The sequence below is a fragment of the Dysidea avara genome, chromosome 4, assembly GCF_963678975.1.
Source record: "Dysidea avara chromosome 4, odDysAvar1.4, whole genome shotgun sequence".
NCBI lineage: Eukaryota > Metazoa > Porifera > Demospongiae > Dictyoceratida > Dysideidae > Dysidea > Dysidea avara.
In genome coordinates, this window is record NC_089275.1 from 6,833,071 (window position 1) to 6,860,481 (window position 27,411).

The following is a 27,411-nucleotide window of genomic DNA, read 5'->3' on the forward strand; positions in this document are numbered from 1 at the left end:
CACCATCATTCATCTCTTGTTTCACTACTTTTTATTGCATAGATCCCTACTTCATTTTTAAATTAACAAATATCTATATAGTAATTATACATTGCTTGTAAATGTTGCTAGTCACAATGTCAGCTTCATATAATTATGCCAAGGCTAACTAGGTTAGCTAGTATTTACATGATGGATAACATGAGCCTAGTTGGAATACTGTAGCTATTCAATACAGTACGTGTACTATAGTTTATTACCACAGGTATAATGGATCAGGTTCCATCATTCAATTACACTAATGGCTGTAGTAAACTGCATGAATACTTCAGATAGTGCAGGAAAGAAATGAAAAGAAATACAAAACCATATAACTTTTTTCCACACAAGACAAACAAGTTTGAGACAATCATTCTTGTAACACACTACAACTTAGTAACTTCAATAATTTGCACGCAATGTATGTTTAAACATTTAAAAGTGGTCCTAAAGCTAAAGTTACAGTATATACTGGTTCCAAATGTAATTATGTCTACACTTGATTAACTTTTTAATTGGAGGAAGATACAATCATCCTTGAGATACTGACATGTGGGAGTGACCTTGTGGAGGTCTTCATTGGAAATGAGCTGTTGATATCCCCACCCTCTAGCTCTGTTACCTGTAGTGATTCTACCAGCAGTATCATCTTTGGCACGATCATTATAGGTCACAGTATATGAACGATGCTCACAGTCACTGATCTGGTTCAACAGTTTCACTTCAAACTTTTTCCTCAGTGGCCATGTTAGCTCATCATCATATGGACCCTTCATGAGGTGCAGGAACACTGACAGGTGAGTACCTTTACCATCACCATTACCAGCAGGCTCAACAGATAAGCACATCTTATACCCCTTATCATGAGTGTAAAAAGAGTCACTGTACCATTGTAACTCATTATTCTTCTTTTCACTATATCCTGTTATTCTCACAACTACTGGACAAATCTGACTACCTGATTTCATCAACATAGACAATGTAGTTAACTCAGTCCACCATTTTGTGACTACAAAATCTGATGCTGAAATACAGCTGGTGTGTCCAAGTGCCTGATGTAATACTAAATTTAATGTGTTGATCTTTTCTATAGCAGTATTAAGTTGTGATTTGGTATCAGTCAATGTACGTTTGGTAAATGACAAGTGTTCTTCCATCTTCTCCTGTTCATGTTCCCTCTTCCTCTTTCGCAACATCCTTTCCTCACAACCCACACTGTGATACTCACACTGGACCATCTCAAGAGGACACTCCTTCCTGTGTGTTTCCATGTCTTCATGAGGGATACTCCCTACCTCACACTTGTTGGGACAGGGCAGAGGTAGCTTGGGACATTGTTCTTTGTGTTCTCCCTCAATAAATTGATGTTCTCCAGTAATGTGGCAGTACTGACAGTCAACCTTACGACATGGACACTCAGTCTCAACGTGACTGGTCAGATATCGTCGTTGTAACATCTTCCCACACTCATTGGAACACTTCGAATCCTCAAACTTACAACCATCACTGTTTCCAAGGTGATTGTTGATATCATTCAGTTCACCCTGCCACTCACAACCTCTCTCCTTGTTAGTACACATCACATAAAGATTTCTAATCTCTCGATCAGCTTGCTTATTGATATAAGCCACAAATTCTTCCTCACTACAAACCGGACAAGGTTTACTCACTAAAACAGCTTTCTTAGAATCATCTAGGCAGGACTTACAGAAAACATGTCCACAACACGTAGTAAGGTAAGGATCTCGACTGGGAAGGTAACAAATGTTGCAAACAAGACGATCTGGTGGAGTATTAACAAATTTGTAGTCATATCCACCATTTTTATTGGATGTGGCTATGGCCATAGCTGCCATGCATGAATTGTGTGACTGGCTTTTCAAGACCTAGCATAAAACAAACAATACAGCGTATAGTTTACTAGCCAGCATACTATAAAACCATAGGATACATAGGCAGTGGAAATGAGGACGGGGGCAATGGCTCTAGTGCTGCAATATTATGATACGAACAAGGAGAGTATGTACCTATACATTTAGTAGTTCTGGTATATTTCAGCACGATCTGCACTAAAAGAGAGCAGCAGATGAAATCATAGATATACTAATCCCAAGGTTAGTATATTTATGAGCAGATAACTCCTTAGAACAATTAAATACGTGGAATTCATTTAAGGGCGGCATTTGTCACTGTGAAAAAGGTGGGATATAAGATGGTATTTCCAGTGGCTTATTGAATACAAATAAGCCTTAATATAAACCCTGTATTATACTCATGTTATACTTTATTATAATGCATACTATACTATTACATGTATGGTTTCAGTTTAATTACCACAATACTTGGAATAGCTTATATCTGATATAATTCCCACACTATACTATCACATATAAGGTTTCAGTATGTTTAACACATTTACTAAAGCCTTACATGTGATTGTTAGTATAATACAGATTATACCAAGCTTTTTTGTATTCAATAAGCCACTGGAAATACCATCTTATATCCCTCTTTTTTCACAGTGTGTGCTCTATCTTTAAGGACACAGTGTGGCCACTATTCAAATGTGGCAACTATAGAAGGTGCAGCAAGGAAATATGGTATATCATGATATAGCACACTAATGTAGACATCATGTTGGCCTAACATTCAAGTCGCATGCACAGAAACTACATATGTGTGGCAAACAGGTTATAAGCATACATTTACCAACTTACTATACGATTACATATTGGCTGATAGGGAAACCCCTACTTTGGCATTGTGCAAAACAATTGACATAGCATTGTAGACAGTGCTATGTTACAGTACCATCATTTATAAGTTGTTGTTATAGCTTGGATCCCTACTTCATTTAATAAATTACTATTTTAAACCAGGCATGTGTCCACATTACTGAAATTGTTTGTGTGTGTGTTAGGGCTGAGCGATACTGTTGTTTTAGCGCTATATCACAATAGTTTGAAAGTATCGATATCGCAATATTTTGTTATTAACTATCGTGATACCATGCCTGTACATTACTGTCATTAAAAATCCATTTATTATGTAGTACTTGGCTAAGAATCCTTGTAAGTGATAAAGTCCACCCACCTGGTTTCCCCTGCAGATAGATGTGAACACCATAACATAACCTCAAAGCATGTGTTACAATAACTGTTACTGTAAACAAGGATCGATGATAGTGGCTAGTTTGCTATCACCTATAAGGAGTTCCTGCAGAAATACTGAGCAATACACTGTGTAGTACCAGCTATGATTGACTTCTTTGTAAGTATCGTGAACTATTCAGTATCGTGGTTTTAGTATCGATCATGGTACTAAAATGGCAGTATCACTCAGCCCTAGTGTGTGTGTGTGTGTGTGTGTGTGTGTGTGTGTGTGTGTGTGTGTGTGTGTGTGTGTGTGTGTGTGTGTGTGTGTGTGTGTGTGTGTGTGTGTGTGTGTGTGTGTGTGTGTGTACAGTATCTATCTATCTATGTTCCATACATACCCATGTGAGCAAATCCATTTAGTGGTAAAAGCAGTCAGTTTATGAAAATTAAATACTAATGAAGCCCATATTAAACTTCAGCATAGGTAAGCTTTGCATTGAGATATGGGTGTAGCGACTCTCTACAAACTTCATGAGCTACCTTCCCATCAGGCTCTTCAGGTATTTAACTACTGAAAAACACCGTAGCAGGCCTCTTAGACTACTAGGAAATAGGCCTGCACCTAATATGCCGGAATAATTTTGAGAATAATAGGTCACCAATTTTGTGAGAATAATTCCAGAATTATAGGATTGTTACAGGCATAATTTTAGAATTATCGGAAGTCCACAGGAATAATCGGAGGAATTTAGGAATGTGTCTCTTCTTGAGTAGCTAGAAAAAAGTTAAGCTACTAAGAATGATATATAACTGACATTATTATAGGAGTGTTGTAATGTGCTGGCTGAAAAGAGGCTGAAAAGCTTCTAAAATATCGATATACTCTAATAGAATGCTCAAATGCTCTAATAGAGCAGTCAGATCGTTTCAAGTTAACAATTTGCGGTCAGTATTAGAGATTCATGATCAACTGCATGATTATCTACAATTCTGAAACTTGTACATCTTATACCAGTGTATCTTCTTCATAATTATTGTCTACCTAACTTAGTATGTAGTTATAGATACAGCTTAAATACACTGGCAGCCTTAATACACCAATAATTGACAGCACTTGAATTATTACTGCCAGTTATATTGTTATGAACTATTGTTACTGCACATAGCTATTCTAAGTTTGCTGTAACTACTTATGTGGTTACAAAAATGATGTGCAAGATAAAGTGCTTCATATAATGGTTATTAATAAATTCTGGCAAAACTGCTTATGAGCATCTTGAAAACTGAGCGACTTGCCACAGAAACTGAAGGAGAATTATAGTGGAATAATAGGCTAGATACAAGAATTTGAAAAGAATAATGGGAGAATATTTTGAGAAATTCTGGAAAGAATAATAGGTAAAATTTTGAGTATATTAGGCTCAGCCTAGTTTTTATATGCCCTTAAGTTCAATGGAAGTGACGACAGTGTTCATGCTATGTCGCAACCACAAAGGAAACCAGAGTTACCTGATGCCACTACTCTTCAAAGTTCCTTGGAAGAACTAACTAAGCAATTGGCATCTCTAGAAACAACTGTATGAATGTCATGAAGATCTTCAAATCCACAATACACAAGGAGAGCCTATGCTGGTGGACGGGGTCAAAGGCAGCGATGGGACCGTCGTGTGGGTCCCTGCTATAATTGTGGAGAGGAAGGCCACTTGTTCAGGAACTGCTCTTCTTTTTAAACTACTACGGGCCAGCATCGCAGGTGGACAAGAGCCGGCCCTACCAACCATAACCCACCAAGCACAATGTAAGGACAGTAGTGAGTCACCACACATTAGTACAATTTTACACATTAATGGTGTGATAGGACACTCTCCAGTTACTTTCTTACTAGACTCAGGAGCCGCAATGTCCATAGTATGATTAGATGCTATTGTCAGTGAGTTTCGTGACAAGATAAGTAAGGACACATCGTCAGCACCTGTAGGGGCAAATGGTTCTCCCCTGGATGTGGTGGGACAAGTTAAGGTCCCTGTTAGCATTGGAGCCTTTAAGACTGAGCAGGCATTTGTAGTTGTTAGCAAGTTAACTGTTGATTGTTTGTTAGGTGTAGATTACTTGTTAGCAAATGAGGCTATAATTAATTACAAGCATCATTGTGTAGTGATTAACACTGCACAATCTTCCCGTTCTATACTACAACTGTGCTTGAGATTGTCATCATTCCTGGCCGATCAATTCAGCTGATTGATGTTGCTTTGCCGGAGGAGGTCAAGTTGAAAAGTCCATTAAGCCCTTTAATTGAACCACTGGCTACTGCTAAGCTGCCACAGCACCTTCTTGCTGCTAGGACTCTTAGACCAGTTTTGAATAATCATGCACTGATTCAGATCATAAATACGAGCCCCATCTCTATGAAGCTCTACCAAGGTACCAAGATTGGCAAGGTGACACCTCTGGCAGACATACATTTTGTGGAAACCCAGGATTCCAAATCACCTGCTATTAACACATGTGAACTTCCTTACATTGACATGACAGGTTCAACCATGTCACCTTCCCAACACCAGGAGTTACTGGCCTTGCTTAAGCATTACGATGAGTTTGCCACTGAAGATGATCCACTGTGGCAAACTTCCACGTGGAGACACACCATATATACAGAGAGTCCTCCCATTCGCCAGCCAGTGCGGCGTCAACCCATGGCATTACAGAGCAACATAAATTCAGAAGTCCAGAAAATGCTTCAGCAGGGAGTCATCCAGCACAGTTTTAGTCCATGGTCATCACCAGTAATAATGGCCAAAAAGAAAGATGGGGCCTGGCAGTTTTGTGTAAATTATCATAAGCTAAATGAAGTGACGTACCATGATGCATATCCTCTGCCACGGATAGATGCCACTCTGGATTCCCAGGCTGTTGCAACCTTGTTTATTACCCTACATCTCGCATCCAACTACTGGCAGGTAGAGGTTGACCCATCTGACAAGGAGAAGATTGTGTTTTCAACCTCTCAAGGTCATTTTGAGTTTAACGTTATGCCGTTTGGGCTCACCAATGCTCCTGTAACCTTTCAGTGCTTAATGAAGTCTATTTTAGCAGGTTTGTCTGGTGAACAGTGTTTGATTTATTTGGATGATGTAATCATATTCATTACAATGTTTAAGGAGCACTGGAACAATTGACACCAGTTTTTGAAAGGTTTTGATGAGCTGGCTTAAAGTTGAAATTGTGACCAGGCCTGCGAAAATAGGGCATGTGGGCACAAACTACACCCTAACACGTACCATCTCATATCTCAGTTCTGGGATGGAATATTCTTATTCTGTAACTTGTACTTTAAAGTCAACTAAATGTTTAATATGTGCTGAAAATGTCATGGCCAAGCAATAATGGAATACAAAGTTTTGGCGCATCAAAGTTTGAAAAAGTAGGCATTTTTATGTGCCCACATGTCCTGTTTTTGCAGGCCCGGTCACAATTAAAGAAGTGTCAATTTGCTCAGAAGTCAGTTACTTATCTAGGTCACATCATTTCAGATAAGGGAATCAAACCAGACAAAGTAAAGCTAGAGGCAGTCTCTAACTATCCTACACCTACCAGTAGCAAGTAAATCAAACAATTTATTGGATTCTCTAACTACTACAGGTACTTTATCCCAGGGTACGCAAGCATTGCTGAACCCCTACACCAGCTACTAAGAAAGAATTCAAAGGGCTTTCATTAGAATGCAGCTTGTGATTCCTCATTCAATGCTCTTAAATCCAAGCTCACTTCTCCACCAGTTCTAACCTACCCCAGGTTTACCAACACATTTATAGTGGCCACAGATGCTTCTGATATAGCTATCGGTGGAGTCCTGAGCCAAATACAGGATGACTGCGAACATGTTAGCTTACTGGAGTCAGCAGCTGCAGAAAGCAGAGAGAAATTATTCAACAATAGAACGTGAGGCCCTTGCTGTAGTGGTTGCAGTCAAGGAATTCTACCCATATTTGTATGGCTTTCCTTTTCGGCTTTTAACTGATCACAACTCTCTAACTTCTTTCAAGAGCATGAAGGACACACCACACCATCTTACCCACTGGTTGTTAATTTTGCAGCAATTTAATTTTACTGTTGAGTACAAAAAAAAGGAACAAGCAATACAAATGCTGATGCTCTATCCAGGAGGCCTCCGCATGACTCCTCACCAATAGCAACCATAGCTACTGACATGTGCCCTGCCTCCACCAAGACACTTGTCCAAGCCCAGCAGGAAAATCCCAAACTCGTTCATCTAAGACAACACCTGGAAAAGAACACATTACCACAAGGATTTCCTCCAGGCCTTCACAAATGTTTTGTCGAAGATGGCCTTGTTTCTAGGCAATACACAGAAACAAGCACTTCTTTAGCTCACACACATGTGGTATTCCCTGTAAGGATAAGAAATACGATACTCCAGGAAGTACATAACCAACTGGGTCATCTGGGAGTTAAGAAGACCTTTGATTGCATAAGAACTGGCCTGCATATGAGCAAGATGTAGAACACTGGATGAAACAATGTGACCAATGCCAGAGGTGCAACCCTCCACATTCAACTCCTGTTGCACCTTTGGGTACCATTCTATCCTCGCACCCCTTTGAAAAGATTAGCTAGGATATTATGAGACCTATTCCAACATCATCACAAGGTGACAAATATATATTGGTGGTCACTAATTTGTTTACAAAATGGGTAGAAGCTTTTCCCCTAAAGGGCACAACCACTATTACCTTAGCAACTATCCTATTGAATGACACTATGGTGTACCCACTAGCCTTCACAGTGAACAAGGAGCTAACCTGTGCAGCAGTGTCGTCCACTCTCTTTGACAGATGTTGGGCATTACAAATACCAGAATGTCTGCATACCACCCGCAGGGAAATGGTCAAGTAAAGCGATTTAATCATACGGTGAAAGCAATGCTATCCAAGATGGTCAATGAGAACCAGCATGACTGGGATTCCCAACTTCCTAAGGCCCTTTTTGCTTATAGGACTGCAGTTCATGAAGTCACTAAGTTTAGTCCATTCCACCTCACATTTGCTCGTTCATCCCAACTTCCTGTTGATGTCATCCTTGGACGATTAAAGCATAGTAAAGTTTCTTCTTACTCCCAATTTGTACAAGAGACACATCACCAAATGAAAGCATCTACACTAGTCCTAGAGAGTACTTATGGACGCAACATGCACACCAACAGTGGACACATGATAGCTGTGGTGTTTCTGAGGAATTCCAAATTGGTGACAGAGTGTGGTTGTACCCGTAGTACCCAAAGGAAGTTTGCATCCTTCAGGAAAGGCCCCTATACTATCCTTGTTGATAAACCAAGACCAGTAAATTACAAAATACAATTAATTGGGGAAACCCAATAGTTTGTGGTACATTGCAGTAGGCTAAAGCTCTGCCACACTCCACCCCTACAGCAAACACCACCTTCCATGGTGTCTAAACAGTCCAAGTCAGAATTGCAGCACCACACACCTTTGTATAGTGATGTAACAGCTGGTCACTATTCAGGAATAGTCGGATATACTAGTGCAATAAACCCGTCAACATCTCCAGTACCAGCACACTCCGATATCAGACCACCGAGAGCTAACAGACCCCCAGCTCGATACAGTGACTTTGTTCGACATTAACCTTGTGAGGATACAAGATCTAGGGGGAAGGATAATGTAACATGGTTATATCTAGTCTACTTCTTATACAATAGAACAAAGACATCACATGCATACACGTAATGTAACATTAATTAGAATAGATATATCACGTGATTCTGTACATGTGCTTTAGAGAAGTGTTGTATTCAAGGTTGTGTTTGGCATTACTGTATAACCCTTGAAGCCCGCGCTACATAGGTGAGGAGTAAAATGTGAAATCGTGTGGTTTTCAATCCTTGGCTTGTACTATCTATGCTTTGTTCTACCCTGGAAGTGCTGATTTGTGGTCTGAATCACTTGTATAGCTTCATCAACATTGTTCACACCATGTACAGTCTATTTCCAGTTGGTTGACTAGAGAAAGTGTTAAAGGTCACGTGCTTGAAAGTAGCCAATGAGATCAGCAGCCTTTAGTTTAAACTAGCGCCGTCCGTCTGGTGTGAAATTTCATTGGTGGTTTTTTCTATTCACGTGATATTTTTGCATTTGGCTTACGTGGACAACCAACCTGAAATAGACTGTATCTACCAATTCAGTTCCATAATTTCAGGCCACACCCTCTTTCAAAACAAGTGTCACACCATGGAGCTATTTCACTAATCATATACTGAATCAAGTTGTACATTGAAGCGACACTCAACGGCGTTTTAATAATTAATTTTAGCGACGCTCGTAACTTGTACAAAAATACTTTTACACTTAGCTACAAACGAAACAGAAGTCCTTTTAATTTACCGTTCTGAGGTATGTTATTGGAGTGGCACTAGCCTAAGTATCATGTAAAGGATCTATATAAAAATAATAAAATAATAATAATAATAATAATGGTATATAACAACATAACATAACCTAACCTTCTTGGTGACTCCAATACAATGAATGTTTGGAGAGAACAGTTAAACTATCAATCACGGGATCAACGGAAAGATGAATAGCTAGCTAGCTAGTATTGATTATGAATTTATACGGGTGTGCGCATTAAATAAATAGAATCCAGAACGGAAAGGCTCCGCGGCTCGGACATCAGTAAGGCCACACCTATTTGATCTTATGTTGCGCAGGCAAAATTATTTTAAATTTGGGTAGGTAGGTCGGTTTGAAAATGAAAATGATAAAAATTTTATACACAAGCATATAAAATGTAAATAATGAATGTAGCTATAATAGTACAGTGGAACCTGAGTTACGGTCACCTCTGCATAACGGCCATGGACACGAGGTCCCAAATATTTTCACATACAAATATATGCATTGTTGTCTGCATTAAGCGGTCACCTGTCTAACGCGTATAACGGCCAACCAAGAATTCGCCTATGAATCACTGTATACATAACTTTCTCCTTCATATAGTGGTCGCTACCTTTTATGGTGGGTTGTTAAGCCAACTGTCTGGCACCACGGCACCATTTCAATTAATGCACAATTATCACTTCCTGCCTTTTAATGAATACTATATAATCTATCAGGCTTCATTATTAAACATATTCAATAGCTTAAATGTATATTCAATAGCTAGGTAAGGTATATATTATCTATGCTATAACTAACGTTCATAACAAGCTCATCTTGTACTAAAATATTACTGCATTGTGGTTGGCGCGAGCCTCTTAATAATAATCACTCATTTATAACGGCCATAGCTACTAAAATGCTGCTGACCACCTTATACAGGTTTTCTCTATAACAGCCACCTGTATATAATGCACTTGTCAATTTCATGCCCCACCCCCCACCCCCCACCCCCGGGCGTCCCCACACCCCAGGTGGGGATTTGACATTGCCTCTTGTCCCCACCCCTGGGGCAATTGACAGTTGTCCAATTCACTAACTGATTTTCGGTAGTTGCATTTCTAAACAATAAAATTGCACTCGCTATAATTTTACTAGCTACAGGGCAGGTTTATTACTAGTCGCATGCATGAAATATGCGCTTAGTCATCCTTGAGGTGTTGTCAAATCCCCTACTATGGGGGTGGGGATTTGACAGCCGATTTTGCCCCAGTAGTGGGGAATTTGACACCACGATTTGTCAAATCCCCTGTATTCCCCCACCCCCCATGGGGGTGGGGGGGTGAGGCATGAAATTGACAAGTGCATAAAAGCCAGATATATCTGGTCCCAAGGTGACCATTATAGACAGGTTCCACTGTACATACACAGTTAAAAATCTAGGTTTCATACTCTTCTAGTAGGATCAGATATCTCCAAAAGAGCTTTCCCATCGTATTCTACATTTTAGAGCATTGGACGATCTTCAATGGTCCCTTTTGGACTATATCACGAGAGTGCTGATGTGTTGTCTTTAATTAAGTACACGTGATCCGCACACGTGATTTTCAAAATTATTTCATTTGAAGAAAAATGCAGTCGGTCGGGCCCGCGCAACATAAGATCAAATAGGTATGGCCTAAGCTACTGGCAAGGAAACTAGTAGACCTGAAAAGCCAATGGGATAGCTACAGCTACTGCGCGACGCCGGCCATAGATGCCTCCATGCAATAGAAGACTGAAACGGCATCAGTTGTTGAATAGTCTGCGCCGTCGAGCACCATTATATCACGCGATAGAAAGCAGGAGCTCAAAAGCGCCGCGCGCAAAGGAGCGTTAGTCTAGTGCCCAGACCGCTTTTTTTTTGGTGGGGGCGGAGAATATTTTTTCTCCGCCCTCACACAAAGAGAAAAAAGCAGTCTGGGCACGAGACTAAAGGAGCGTAACACTTAGGAAATAGCTGTGTTCTATCTTTTCTGAAATGCCTTTGCAACCACATGTCCTTATATAGGGTCCGCAATCCGAAAAATCAACTTTCACAAATCGATCCCCCTACCATTGTGGGATGTTCATTGTAGTATCCCATTGCTAGATCCACCATGAAACCGGAGGCACGGTTGTTGTCTTCACAGAACTATCGATTTTAGTATTTCGTGAGATGCAAAAATTATTTTTAAAATTTCGGGCTCCACACAAAGAACAGGATAGAACTTGCTGCTTAGCTAGATATTATCTAGAGTTAATGTAGTTAAAAAGTACGCACAGTAATAAGCAAATGATTCACTGGATTCCCGGCACAGCGTTGCTTTCTCTCAAAAAGCAGAAAACGAAACACAAATTTTCGAATTCAAACTGCCCTACCAGCCAAGACAAGAAAAGCCAACTCTTCCTCATAGTGATGTGTTAAGGTTGGATGCATAGTCTGTCTATGCTGTTAGTTTGGAAAGGATCTGAGACTTCTCACCATCTGGGTGAAGAACGTCAAAATTTTCGTGCGTCATTTCAAGGGATTCTCTCAATGGTACCAAAGTGCTTTCCAGTACTTCTGATGCCACACTGGTCACTTAATTTTGTTTAGAATGATGATAAATGATGGTTCAAAACGTTTGGTAGTAGTAGTAGTTGGTGTTTCTGTGATTTCATATGATGCAGTATACCAGCAGCTCACCAGGAGCTCCACCCAGCTCGAATAAAAAATGAAAGATTTTGTGCATTTTTCGGTTTGTTTTGGGATGTTTTGCAGCATAATGGTGATGTAGGGTGATCTAGTGAAGATTTGAAACTGCTGTGGAGCGTTAGAGGTGAAGTCAAATTTGGACTATTTTGCTGCCTCCCTTGATGCATAGCTTAGAGCGAGGCGTGGAAGCTGTGGATGAAATAATAATTGACAACCGCTGTTACTAAACGTTCAGGGACATCTTTTGCCATAGTTTTAGTCTATAATTGATGATTGTTGTGGCTGCAGAAGCGCTGGAAATGGGCAGAATTCGCAACACAATTCTTTGATGCTGCAAAAAATTTTTACGCTCGTCACCCAGATGGTGAGAAGTCTCAGATCTTTTCCAAACTAACAGCATAGACAGACTATGCACCCAACCGTATCGAAACACTATGAGGAAGAGTTGGCTTCTCTTGCCCTGGGTGGTAGGGCAGTTTGAATTCGAAACTTCGTATTTCTTTGTCTGTTTTTTCAAAGAAAGCAACCCTGTGCCGGGCACCCAGCAAACCATTTATTTATTTCTGTGCGTAGTTTTCAACTACAACAACTCTGGATACGATTTGGCTAAGTAGCAAGTTTCATCCGGTCCTTTGTGTTGAGCACGAAATTTTAAAAATAAATCTTGCATCTTGTGAGATACTGAAAATGATATTTCTGTGAAGACAACAATCGTGCCTCCGGTTTCATGGTGGATCAAGCAATGGGATACTACAATGAACATCCCACAATGGTAGGGGGGTTGATTTGTAGAAGTTGATTTTTCGGATTGCGGACCCTACCTTATATGTAGGGTGTTAATTAGCTGCATGGGTTGCCACTGTTGTGTCAACAGTGGTCGTGGGTTAGTAGGCAGCCATATATAGCACGCATTTTTATTAGTACCTGAGCTATATACCGGTATCCAATAGCTCGTGTAGTTAGTTGAAAGCGATTAGTACATAAGTGTTGAATTGGAAAGAATGTCTAAACAACTTAGAAAACAAGAAGTGGAGTTTATCTGTAAGTGTTTACAAAAGACCTGGAAATAATGGAGGCATTTGTAGTGAAAGAAACTGAAAGGGTTGAATATCACTTGGTTTGCTATCTGACCAGGCAAGAATTGTGAAAGTTTTTGAAGAACAATAAACTTAACAGCATTTTAAAATTTTATCTTGCCGCCTCATTTTGTGAATTATCAACACAGCGTTGGTGGAGAGCAATTTAATTGCCTACTTGCATCCTGGTATTAAAAGACAAGTACGTACATTAGCACGTGAGGGTTTACAAACATCTGAAACTAAAAAGCTATGGCTGAATGCCATCTCTGAATTCAATGGTGAGATCATTTCACTGGATAGAAGTGCCATCCTTTCTGCTATAGCATCAGCTTCACACACTTTCCTTCAACAACAAGTAAAATAAATTGTATATGAAAACATAAGTCCTGCATCTTCAATATATAAATCACTTCACTTCAATCAACTTGAAGAACCAACCAACTAAATGCTGTCAGTACTGATGATTCCCCAGAAGCTGACGATGATGCCTCACTCTACTGTTTGTTTGGGTTTGCTCTGCATGCTGGAATGCAATTCAGAAAAAGGCCGCATATGGTAGACTCCGGTTGTGCTTTCTTCCAATAAAAAGGAGAAGATACCTAGATGAACTAAATGTTCTGAAACATTTAGTAGAAACAGATAAGTCTGTTAACGTTCTCCCTGTGGTAATCAAAATTTCAGGACCAAGGTAAAATGACATTTCCTCACCATGCGTTACTGCCCTTTATGCAAAAGTGTTCTAGGGCTATTAAAGCCCATTTAAATTGTAAGCAACTAAAATTGCAAGGGAGGACTGTTGTCATTCATACTAAGAAAGAAATGCTAACTAATCAAGATTTGATCACAGATTTGGAAGCAATCATCACATTTTGTGTTACTTCAGTTGGTTCTTCTACTATATTATGCATTTTTAGGGACATGCTAAGGAGAGTCATTCACACAATGGCAAATAGTCTGCTATCAAGTCAGGCCATGCTTGAAAGGATCTCAAAGAGCAAAGGGGTCGATGCTGAAATGAGTCTTCGAGACAAACTTAAAGCTGGTGCTATTGACAAACAATCACACATACAGTTAAGTTGTAATATGTTATAATCATGCTGTAAATATGGTGTATTATATCTTTATATATATTATATATATAATTATGTACATATATGTACGTAGCTACCACACTGTTACATTTAAAAATTTCTATATGGTGTACATTTCAATGAATGTTTTCGAATGTAAAGAGGGACATTTCTGTAGTCACCTTGATGGCACCTAAGCTTTCTATGTTTGCCGTTGTAGTTAATTTGCATTATTGTGCTTACTGTTACATTAATTAGAATAAGAACAACATGGCAGTCTACACATGCTTTGTTTCTGTTACACTAGCTATTTTAAAATTTCAGGGTCTATCAGTAACAAAGGGTTCACCCCACAACCCAAGATCCTTGCATCAGTGACTATACTGTACCATTCTGAACTAAAATAAAATATCTCTTTGTTTAAAATTGAAAAATGGTTTCAGTACACAAAAATATAACTACATGCCTGTAATTCAATATTCAAAAGGCTTCAAATAAGATTCGGTCGGGTGTGCAAGCAGTGTTGCACATTAGTGACCCTATTTTGAAAAACCATACATTTTGATACATTGGTCAATTTTCTTTTTTATACCTAAAATGAAGCACCACGTGATTACCTACCTTGTGTGAAAATTTTGTGATGATACATTGAAGCATTCCAAAGATATGGTTAATTTACTGTCTAATAGCTATACATAACAAACTAACTTTTCATTATCAGTTTATAGAACTGTATAGTGGTCAGGTGTGACAAATTGATGACAAATCACTTTGTTAACAAAGATCTCCATTCTTACAATCTAAAAGAGATCCTTGAGAGTTTAATCATGTGTTCTTAGTGCTTTTCCTCAATTAAATCACTTGTATTATTGTGTAAAGACAAGAAAATGTTTGGTTTTGGGAATGAACAAATCACCCAATTTGTAAGTTAATTGGTGTCCCACACACTGTGAAATTACTACATGGTCTGATATAATTGAGTATATCTCCTAGAATAAAGAAGCTATGGGTGTGAAATTTCACAGCAAGAAGGCTTAATAGCTGCTCTATCAATGTGTACAAAAAATTAATTTTAAAAAATCTCTGAAATTTTCAGTTGAGTATTCCCACAAATTTTGCATATGCCCAAATGTATGGTTTTCCAAAATAAGGTCACGCTAAATTGTTTGTGAATGTTGCAGTCCTTTAATAATACCAGCTTGAGCATATAATTATTGATAATATTTTTGAGAGTTAAGTCAAGAGGTTAGTACTTGCAAGCAAGGGCAGAGGAGACACCTACATTTAAGGAGGGCTGGGGGTCTTCTAGCTTGGTGATGCAATAGCCTAGCTGTAAGTCGAAGACCAAAAAAAAAAAAGAAAGAAATAGGTCATTACCTGCTGGCAATAGTTGCTCTTCCTCAACTATATCTCCTTATTTATAACTACATACGTGGTTTGCCACACTGCTCCAGAATACTGTGACTGTTCTATTACACTATCTCGACCTTGACTGCTCTATTAGAGTATCTCAAATTATTGATGCTATTGAGCTAGGTTCTCCATCACAGCTATAGTATAGATAATTTTAGGGGGAATTTTTTCACAGGGGATACAACCCCTTGCTCCCCTTCTCTGACACCCTTGCTTAAACATGAGCCTAGTTGAAATACCTTTAGCTATAATTTACCACATGTAAAGGATATATTGTTACATTAAAGGATGCATTGTGGATACAGATTTTTGGCCTACATACTAATGATTTGTTAGTTCAGAAAGGAATCAATTTTAAGTTGTTTCCACACAAGACAGAACAGGTTTATTTCAATTGCAAATTAGTAATTGCTTAATATAGTCTGGTTCCTTATGGATTTGATTGTGACACAGAGGATTAAAGCACCAAATTTGGTACAGTGATTCCTTAGTGTGTATAAAGTGATTTCAGAAGGGGTACCACCATGAACTCACCCTGCACCCTCTTACAGACAGCTAATTTTGACAATTAAACTCATTGTATTTACTATTATTATTGAATAACTTGTTCTCCTAACCACATTCCCAAAGGTTGGTAGTTCCTGTTTGTGAATGAGTAATCCATGACATCCCATAATAGTTTTATAAATATTGTGAAAGATACATGGCCTAAACAAATCTATGTTTAGCAAAAATATAAAATGCTAAAATTTAAACATGGCTATTCATGAAGGTTTTTCACAACAATAACTAGTTATTTTCTGTCATAAGTAATGTCCATATTTCCACTACACTGGCTGAGTACTGTACACAGAAAACTAGTTTCCTGGATACTTGACCTCCTAACCATATAACTATAGCCAGATTGCTATATAGAGGAACCTCGATTATCCCAACTAATTGGGGGAAAAGAGTGTTCATATAATCGAATAGTATGTAAAATCGAACATCCATACATTTATATACAGAGTTTTGCTTAACTACCCTAATAAAGCATATACTTGCTGACTGACAAAATACCCTAATTGAGCAGTCGATTTGGTGTTCAGATAATCGAGAGTTTGGTTAATCGGTGTTTGGATAATCGTGGTTCAACTGTAGCTAGCTATACATTGCTGTTCTGATATTGAAATTCTTTAAAGAGATAGCAAAATTAGATGAGACCATCTAATCTGTTTAGAGAATTTCAATAACAGAACAGCAATGTATATATGCACATTAATTTTTGTTAGCAGATAGAATTGTACAAATTAATGTATAGCTAGCTATACTGCTATAGCAAAATTCTAGCTTTAGTTATACATACATTATTATAAGGTTGAGCCTGTTTACAACCTCAGAAGGTCAGAAACTGGTGTTCTGTGTACAGTACTCAGTAGTGTATTGGAAACATGGACATTACTGAATATGATAGAAAATAACTAGCTATTATTGTGAAAAACCTTCATGAATAGCCATGTTTAAATTTAATTTTTACTAAGCTTTATAGTTTTGTTTAACCCATGTATCTTTTACACAGAGACATAAAATTATTATGGGGTGCCATGGACTACTCATTCACAAATAGGAACTACTAATAACCTTTGGGAATGTGATTAGGAAAACAAGTTTGTGTAGGGTGAGTTCATGGTGTAAATTTGCCACAACGACCTACTAATAATTGTGTACACACTTTTTTTTTACTTTTGATGTAGAGTCCTATAAAAGCTATGTAATGCCACATATAATTATGTTGTAGTTCCAAAGTACAGCCATGTCTATAGTTTACTAACTTGGAGGGAGATACAATCATCTTTGAGATACTGACAAGTAGGAATGACCTCATGGAGGCCTTCATGGGAAATATACTGTAGGTATCCAAAACCACTAGTAGCTCTAATACAGTCAGTAACTCTACCAGTTAGCATAACCCGGGCTATATATCAATACCATATAGGGAACTGCTGCAGAATAATACTCACACTCACTAATCTGGTTTAACAGTTTCACTTCACACTCTCCTCTCAGTGGCCAAGTTAGTTTATCATCATGTGGACCCTTCATGAAGTACAGGTACACTGACAGGTGAGTACCTTTACCTTTACCATTAACAGCAGCATCAACATGTATAGATACATCTTGTATCCTTTATTGTGAGAGTAGAAAAAGTCACCGTACCAACATACCTGATTGTTATTCTTTTCATTAAACCCAGCTATTTTCATAACTACTGGACAACTCTGACTGCCTGACTTGGTCAACATAGACTTCGTCAGTCCACCATTTTGTGACCACAATATCAGAAGATATGTCACTGATGTAGCTGTGGTATCCAAATGTCTGATGCAATACTAACCTCAATGTGTTGATCTGTTCTAAAATACTATAGCAAGCTGTGATTTGGTACATGTGTATCAGTAAGCCCTTGAGTCATTGAATGTTTGGTCAATGACAAGTGTCCTTCCATGCATCTTTACCTCTTCATGTTCCCCTTTAATTTTCTCTTACGAATTATCCTCTCCTCACACCCCACATTGTGATACTCACACTGGATCATCTCAAGAGGACACTCCATCCTGTGTGCTTCCATGTCTTCACGAGAGTCCCATAAAGCCAGATTAATTAAGTGTCCATTTTATAGAAGTAAAAATGTGCAATTGACACAAATTCTTTTCTACTTAATTCGGCTGTAGCATACTGTTATTAACTCTGGCATGTATGGTGCAAAAATTCCAGTATTGGAAAACTTTATGTCCCATGCACTGGAATTTCAAACATTAAATTTTCATAATACAATATATTAATTTAATGCTGACTGGCTACCAACAACAATTTGTGTTGCATGGCTACCAAAAAACAGTTTATGTCGTAACAAACTATTCAGAAATTGCCACAACTGCTACAAACTCAATATGATCAGAAAACAGATGTTTTTAGCAGTTCTCAGTCCAATGATACCCTCAGATTTACTAATAATATAGTGGTATAGCCCCAAAAATTAGCCAAATTGTGCACTTTTTCATAAAACCATGAAACTTTCCACATAAACAGTATTCCTCATTACATGTATGTTTTGCCATCACAAATTTGATCTTTGGTGACCTTTATGGCCATTTTTGCCCAGAAATTTGATCATTTCTGTCTTTAACTCCCCAAGGCAATAATTGAGATGTTAGAACATGATAGATACTGTAATGGGTACTGGTACATAGCCACACAAATACAGTTAGCAATCAATGCACCAATGACACATATACTGACATGCATAGCTACACAGTTTAAATAACAATATAATATCATATATTTTCTATCAAACAAGATATTACTACACGTGAATACGTAGTATATCTACAGTTTACTAACTTGAAAGAAGATGGAGTCATCTTTAACATAGTGACGTGTGGAAGAGACCTTGTACAAGTTTTTCATTAAAATAAACTGAGAATATCCTGCACCTGCAGTGGCTCTGTCTCTTCCAGTGACCCTACCAGTCACATCATTGCCATCATTGTGTCCATATATCAGAGTAACTGAATGATGCTGACAGTCACTGACCTGGTTCAGCAATTTAAACTCAAACTTTTCCCTCATAGGCCATGTTAACTCGTCATCATGTGGACCTTTCATGAGATGCAGGAACACTGACAGGTGAGTACCTTTACCATGACCTGGAATATTGACACGAAGGCACATCTTGTAGCCCTCATCATGAGAGTAGAATGGGTCACTGAACCAGTAAACTGCTGTTCTTGTGAGTTCAGTAAAATTAATATTCATGATTACTGGACACACCTGATCGCCAGATTTAATTACTATTGCTTTGGCTGTTAGCCTGGCCCACCATTGTGCTGTCAAAACATTTGGTACAGGACGGAATGGATCACTGGTATGTTTCTGCACCATCACTGTTTGATGCATTAAGATCATGAGTGTATTGATCTGCTCCAGTGCACCATCAAGTTGTGATCGAGTATCAGTCAACTGTGATGTTGTCAATTGTAGTTGCTGATCAGTAGCCATTAACTTGACTTTGGTTAATGACAAATGCCCTTTCATCCTTTCATGCTCATGTTTCTCCAGATCCTTACGTATAATCCTCTCGTCACACCCCACATTATGATACTCACACTGGACCATTTCAAGAGAACACTCCTTTCTGTGTGCTTCCATATCTTCACGAAGGACACTCCCTACCTCACACTTGTTGGGACAGGGTAGGGGAAGCTTGGGACACTGTTCCTTGTGTTCTCCCTCAATAAACTGATGTTCTCCTGTAATGTGGCAGTATGAACAGTCAACCTTACGACATAAACACTCAGTCTCAACATGACTGGTCAGATATCGTCGTTGTAACATCTTCCCACACCCATTGGAACACTTCACATCCTCAAACTGACAACCATCACTGTTTACAAGGTGATTGTTGATGTAATTCAGTTCACCCTGCCACTCACAACCTCTCTCCTTGTTAGTACACATCACATGAAGACTCCTAATCTCTCGATCAGCTTGTCTGTTAGGAAACGTACTGAACTCTTTATTACGGCAAAATGGACAAGTTTTTGTAGCAGCTTTGGCATTGTCCAGACAAAGTTTGCAAAAGTTGTGTCCACAACATCCACTCAGGTAAGGATCTCGGCAGGGATGGATACAGATTTTACACACAAGACGGTCGTGTGGAGAGTCAACAAATTCGTGTTCATATCCTCCAAGTTCACTCGCATGAGCTAGAGTTGCAGGTTCTCTGGGCGTGCCGGATATCGACATGAATTCCGTCTGTAAAAAAGGGGGAGAAATCACTTTGAATATCTCTAAGAGATCTAGAAGTTCTCACGTCTTACTGGATTCACTTGTGTACTGATGCTGCAGCCTCTGGCAGAAGACCAATCTAATCACGTAACGAGAAAAGGTCATTACCAGATAGGCGGGTATGATTTAAGCTTACGCGCCTCTAATGTCTACACGTAGAGACGCGGGCGCGTATACGAAACAGTCACCCTGATCGGGTTCGGCTCCATGGGTGGGGGGGAGCTCTGAAATTCCAGAAACTGGCCAAGTAAGTAAATTTACAAGGCCTGTTTCCCCTCCTGGACTCAGGCTTATTTGCACGCGGGCGGGGAGATTGGAAACCTTTGCCTGGCACAACTTAGTTTCGCGGCGCCCGACCCTAAAAAGAGGGTCTGGTGAAACTGTGTACAAAAAGTTTGAGCTCTGGAATGTTTATTGGATGACGTTTTACGTGTTACGTAAGTGCACTGTTTACGTCACAACATCCATTCAACCAGATCCGCTTACAGCATCACCAAACTAATAGCGCTACTTCATTTATTCAACATTAAAACGAACCCAACAGAATTGTATGGCTGTTTTCTCAATGGGTTTAAGCGGCAGAGTCACCGGATGTAATTAACCGTAAGGCACGAATCTTTTGAAATGTACGCATTACATAATCAATTTGAAATAGAGCGATTTGATTGGAGCTTCCAACATTCCGGCAGCGCCAAACTTTTTGTACACAGTTTCACCAGACCCTCTTTTTAGGGTCGGGCGCCGCGAGACTAGGCACAACTATAAAAAAGGATGCTAAGCTTTTATTTCCCTTTTACCTTGCAAAAATAACGCATGCAAGCGTGAATTTGTGCCGACTTGACACGTGAACCTGACAGTATGATTGATTGATTGATTGATTGATTGATTGATAAGTTTAACCTCTCAATGATCGGCACAGCCGCAGGGGCGGATCCAGGGGGGGGGGGGGGGGGCTTTGGGGGCTGAAGCCCCCCCCCCCCCCCCCCCCTTCATATTTAGGCTTTACTTGATCAATATGCTGAGTATTGTAATGAAATTTTGTCTTAGCATAATTATATGATCACTAATAATACAAATACTCATAAAACCACCTTATAAACATCTTTCCAAGGTATTATCAGTGGATTTTTGCTAAAGTTTATGCAACAAGGACCCGGATCAGCATTGGAGGTGTACAAGATCGAGATACTCTAATAGAGCAGTCAGCTAACTACTCTAATAGAACATTCACTAGAAACATGTAGTTGGTTCTGTTATGGAATTTTTCCAAATCTGCCTGCACCTATACATACAATGAAGTGCATTGGTCTGTTTAAAGGGCTTCATTCTGCTTGTGTAGTTAATATGTATGGAAATATTTAATTCAGGTACACAATTTCCATTGAAAATGCTCTCAGATTCAATCTTGTATTGTTCAAATTTCAAAATTTTCCACTTTCAACATAACATGCACCTATTCAGTGCTGTGCAATTGTGAGAAGGGTGCATCATGTACTTGGTTGTCTGTACCTACCCAAACTTTTCCATTAGCAAAATGCTTCAGAGAGACCTATATAATCTAAAGGCAGTATATAAAATATCTACAGGTATGAATTTTATGTGGAAATGTCTCCAAATTGCAGTATTTTAGCATCTATTTTTCAAAATTTTCCTGGGGGAGCATGCCCCCAGACCCCCCTAGTTCCAGCATGCTTCGCATGCTGGGAAGTGTGCTTCACACACCTCTACCAAAGAGATTAGGACCTTGAGTTAGCCCCCCCCCCTTTTATAAATCCTAGATCCGCCCCTGAGCCGCTCTTCCTCATTGGAGGGACATACATACAAGCACATGCATAAACATATACATACAAGTAAAATACACACAGTACAATCCAAACATAGCCTAATAACAGAACAATAATACGCATACAAAAGAAAACAAAAAAAACAATACAACACACATGTACATATATAAATTATATACAACAATTACAAAATCATTCAAAAGACAAAAAATAAGTATTGGTGGCATCATAAAAGTTTGTAAAAGACATTGGTTCCTTCAATCTAGGGGGCAGATTGTTCCATACTACAGTACCTTGATGTCTAGCATACTTCTGAGTTTGAGATAACCGGGTTCGATTAGAATTCGCAAAATATGATGGAGTTCTGGTGTTGTAAGATGTACGGTTTCCAAACTCTATTGATGGTACAAACATGATTCCTCTGGCTGCATGATATTGATGGAACATTACACAAGCTAAATGAAACTGAATGAGCTGGGTAACCTTAAGCCAATGTAACTCTTGATAATAGTCAGATATATGATCATTCCTAATCAGGGAAAACACAAGTCACACAGCACGGTTCTGAAGTTGTTGTAAACGCAGCAGCTGATTCTGACTCAAAGATGGACCCCATACAGACAGTGCATACTGCATATGAGACATAACTAATGAGTCCATCAGTAATTTAATCAAATATGAAGGAAGGACATGTCTGTGATGATTAATCAAATAAAGGTAGTAAGCCATCTTCTGACATGTACGTGAAACCTGATCAGACCAGCTCAATGTTGAATCAAACATAAGACCCAAATATTTCTGTTTGGTAGCAACTTGCAGTTTACCATCATCTACAGGGTAAGACCGATTTTTTTGACGACATGTGTGGAACCAAATTACACAAGATTTCTTAATGTTTAATTGCATCCTATTATCTACTAACCATGTCTGAACATTGTGTAATTGTCTATTCATACTAGTAGCCACAGTCAGAGGATCTTTACCGCAACATATTAAAGTAGTGTCATCTGCGTACTGGAGAAGTACTCCATCAGAAACAGTTGAAGGTAGAGTATTAATGTATATCAAGAACAGCAATAGCCCCGAAGCACTGCCCTGAGGCATACCACCATACATCACCTTCCAGGTAGAAAACTTTCCTTGACATTTAACACGATGAAATCTATCAGTCAAATAGTTCTTAAACCAACTCAATGCAGTATTTGACACACCCAACTCAGAAAGTGTTTGAAGCAATATACAATGGTCCAGCGAGTCAAACGCTTTCTTCAAGTCTAAAAAGGCAGCACAAACTGCATTACCCGAGTCAATTGAATTAGAAATAATATCAACAGCTACTCTTAGAATATCCTCAGTAGACCTTCCCAACCCGTATGCCGCCTGATGGGGATGTAACTGTGCAGTACTCTCTAGATACCTAGACAATTCAGTAGCTACCAACTTCTCCAAAAGAATAATCAGAAACAATGTAAGAATACGGAATAATGAAATATTTTGAGTTGACAGCAACCAGATGCTGGCGGTGGACGGGAAACAGAAAAATTAATTTTCATTGAAAAAATAATTCGATATACAATGATAATTTTCACATTGAGAAGTTTTGATGTGGTATAGGTATCCCGTCAGTACTGTGCATTTTGTCAATGGAGATCCACTGAAAAAATTTGTACATTATTTATTAGCATTTAAGGGCAAAACCAATGAAAGCTGCATTGATTTTCATTGGTAATTTTTCATTGGATTTATGAATGCTACATTTCACAGGTTGTATGCTATTTTTTCAATGGGTTTTCATGGACAAAATGTCCAATAGCTTGTAACTACATAAAATCTAATTTCAGTAGGCATTTTCATAATGAAAAGTACTAGCTGTTTGCAGGAACTATCTCTAGTGGTGGAATGAAAACCTCACCATTTTGATAAAACTAGCTACCTCATGACCTAAATCCATGTAGCTACAGTAAGTCCCAAAATAATGTGTTTTTTGTATTTTAAACCTTTACAGAATTTTGCTTTTTGGGGGTTTATGTCTGGTTGCACTATAGTTTAATATTAAAACCACAGATGTTAATTAAACACTGATAATGAAAACAATCAAGCATTTCATCAATTGTATAGCTATGCTTGTAAAATTAATATATAGATAAAATACGTAGCTAAAGACGTGACAAGCTGCACACATGATATAAATCTTCATGAATAAGTTAAATTCACCCATAACGTATGTACTGTCCATGTAGAGACGCATGCATTAATTCTTGATGGTTAGTTTTGCAGTGCATGGGCACAAAAATTCATATTTAATCTAACATGTACACTAACTGCACCACAACAGAAGAAATCTTAGCTAGACATGCATACATTCATAATTCAGGCCACATCTACAGTTTATTAATTTGGAAATACACAGAATCATCTTTAATGTACTGACGTGTTGGAGTAACTTTACAGAGATCTTCATGGGAAATAAACTTTGCTTGCCCCCAACCTATATATTTGTCATCACTGTCAACTCTAGCTACATATTTAGCTGGAACATGTTGATTATAAATTATGGTCACCGAATGGTGCTCGCAGTCACTGGTCTGGTTCAGCAGTATGATCTGAAACTTTCCCCTCAGTGGCCATGTTAGCTCATCATCATGTGAACCCTTTAGGAGACACAGAAACACTGACAGGTGAGTACCTTCACCACCACCTTTACCAGCAGTATAAATAGACACACAAATCTTATATCCTTTATTGTGAGAGTAGAAGGAGTTGCTATTCCAGCATGCCATCATCTGTTTCCTTTCACTAAAGTCCAGAATCTTCAGAATCACAGGACAAACCTGATTGCCTGTTTTATATATTATTTCAACTAATTTTATTAACCAGCGAGATTCTGTAGTCCCACTAGTCACTGTGCCTGGTCTTTGTAGTTGGTATGCTATGATGGTCTCCAAGGCACATATTTGCTTCCGGGCATTAGCAAGCTGATTTTCAGTGTAACTAAGCTTAAGAGATAAGTGTACTTCAACCATTGCATTACAATGTTTCTCCAGGTCCTTACGCATCATCCTCTCCTCACACCCCACATTGTAATACTCACACTGGATCATCTCAAGAGGACACTCCTTCCTGTGTGCTTTCAAGTCAGCAAGTGAGCCAAAAATTTCTACATCACACTTGTTTGGACAAACCAGTGGAATCTTGGGACACTTGTACCACTTTTTGTGTTCTCCCTCAATAAACTGATGTTCTCCTGTAATGTGGCAGTACTGGCAGTCAACTATACGACATGGACACTCAGTCTCAACATGACTGGTCAGATATCGCCGCTGTAACATCTTCCCACACTCATTGGAACATTTCACATCCTCAAACTGGCAACCATCACTGTTTCCAAGGTGATTGTTGATGTCATTCAGTTCACCCTGCCACTCACAACCTTTCTCCTTGTTAGTACACATCACATGGAGACCTTTAACTTCTCTGTCAAGTTGCTTGTTGGGAAAGGTTATGAACTTCTTACTACGACAAATTGGACAAGTGGTCAGTGCATTTCTCTTAGTGTTATCCAGACAGGATTTGCAGAAAACATGTCCACAACACACACTCAGATAGGGATTTTTACTGGGAAAATGGCATATTTTACAAACAACACGATCAGGAGGTTCAACAAATCTGTAGTCGTACCCACCATAATCTGTAGTGTTATTTATGGGCGTGACTTCCATCGTTTGTCTTCAAATCTCACAGTTCAACACAATCGTGAGTAATTTGACCTCGAATTTGACTGATCTGTGAAAACCAAGAACTGATCACCTAGCTAGCTAAGTGGTGAAAATCGGATACACGAGTGCAACAACGATGTCTTGGCACTTCGCCCACACTCGTCCAAATGGTAGGGCGTGGTTAGTCACTTGTCATGATCACACTGTTAAAAAATTTTTCACCATGCTGCTGTTCGAAAACAGCTTTAAAGTGCAAAACTGATCTAGGCGGCGCAAATGCCATCAAGCATTGCTGACCAATGGCAATGTGGCAGTACTACTGCCGCAGTAGCTAAGCCTCCCATCACAGGCCATTTGAGGAAAAAAAAACTGATACCACTAGCTATATAATTATAAGTTGTTTTTACAGTGAAGGATTAAGACCAATTAGGCCAGGCAACCACAATTTGTCATCAACAATGAATAGTGAATAGCTACTGTGACAAACAGTGAACGTCATTGCAAGTTCTTAATGATGGTCACTAAAATGTACAGTGATGTTCATTAGCTTCCATGCCACAGTATTCAGTGAAGGCTTTCTCAAAAAAAAGGACAAGGGTGGAAAGTCTTTTCACAGGCCTGGTCACATTTTTATTATCATTTTGCTGACTATATACTGATACAGCTCTATAAAACTTTTAACTTTACATGCTAGACTGGTTCTTTATACATAACTGTCACAACTTGACAACAACTTTAAGATAGCAGCAGCATACAACAACTGAACAAGTAGCTATAATACACAGTATTTATACGTATGCATAAAACCACAGGTACAGAACAAAAGGTAAAACATACATGATGGAGAAAATAAGCACAAGGGAAATTAATTACAAAGTCAAAGGAGGGAAAAACAGGTTACACAAAAACACATAAGTATAGTTAACAAAGTACAAACACATATGAATCAGATTAAGAAACTCTTTACAAACAATGCATCTAATCACTGAGGAATGTCAATAATTACCACAGTCTGTCACACTCCTTCCCAGTAAAGATATTGCATGTAACTTGGGAAACTATATAGGTCAATCTGTCTGGAGCAATTCTGACTTTGGTAGATCAACGTAATAGTGTAGGTGGCTCTGTATTGGCTTGTTGCATAGTAGTGGTAGTAGTTGGAGGTTGGAATGGAATAAAGTCATCAATCACATTGGCAACAGTATAGCTTGTTGATCAGAGGCAGTAGTGTCAGTTTTTCTCAGGTGATCAACATGATGCTAGATGTGACGCCCATCTGA

The 27,411-nt window shown here is 38.8% G+C and overlaps 2 protein-coding genes across 3 annotated transcripts; both read right to left on the reverse strand.

Annotated features, from left to right (window-relative positions):
- Positions 1–469: 469 nt before the first annotated feature.
- LOC136254063 (uncharacterized) lies at positions 470–20,773 on the reverse strand. 2 transcript variants are annotated; one of them, XM_066046726.1, is made up of 3 exons: positions 20,657–20,773; positions 19,186–20,598; positions 470–1,904 (listed from the first exon to the last, which is right to left on the reverse strand). In XM_066046726.1, exons 2-3 carry the CDS (start codon positions 20,587–20,589, stop codon positions 522–524), a joined length of 2,787 nt encoding a protein of 928 aa, XP_065902798.1. In that variant the 5' UTR covers positions 20,590–20,598; positions 20,657–20,773; the 3' UTR covers positions 470–521. The 2 variants fall into 2 exon arrangements, with proteins under 2 accessions (XP_065902798.1, XP_065902797.1); XM_066046725.1 differs by having other exon boundaries at positions 20,664–20,762.
- Positions 20,774–24,570: 3,797 nt separating this feature from the next.
- On the reverse strand, positions 24,571–26,416 carry LOC136252995 (TNF receptor-associated factor 4-like). The gene has a single exon (XM_066045583.1). The coding sequence runs from the start codon at positions 26,132–26,134 to the stop codon at positions 24,797–24,799; it is 1,338 nt and encodes a 445-aa protein (XP_065901655.1). The 5' UTR covers positions 26,135–26,416; the 3' UTR covers positions 24,571–24,796.
- Positions 26,417–27,411: the final 995 nt, after the last annotated feature.

Coding starts and splice junctions, on each gene's coding strand:
- LOC136254063 (XM_066046726.1), bottom strand. CDS start 20,589: ATGTCGATATCCGGCACGCCCAGAGAACCTGCAACTCTAGCTCATGCG. Junction 1,905..19,185: donor ATGACTCCATCTTCTTTCAA/GTTAGTAAACTG, acceptor GTTTTATGCTAG/GTCTTGAAAAGCCAGTCACA.
- LOC136252995 (XM_066045583.1), bottom strand. CDS start 26,134: ATGGAAGTCACGCCCATAAATAACACTACAGATTATGGTGGGTACGAC.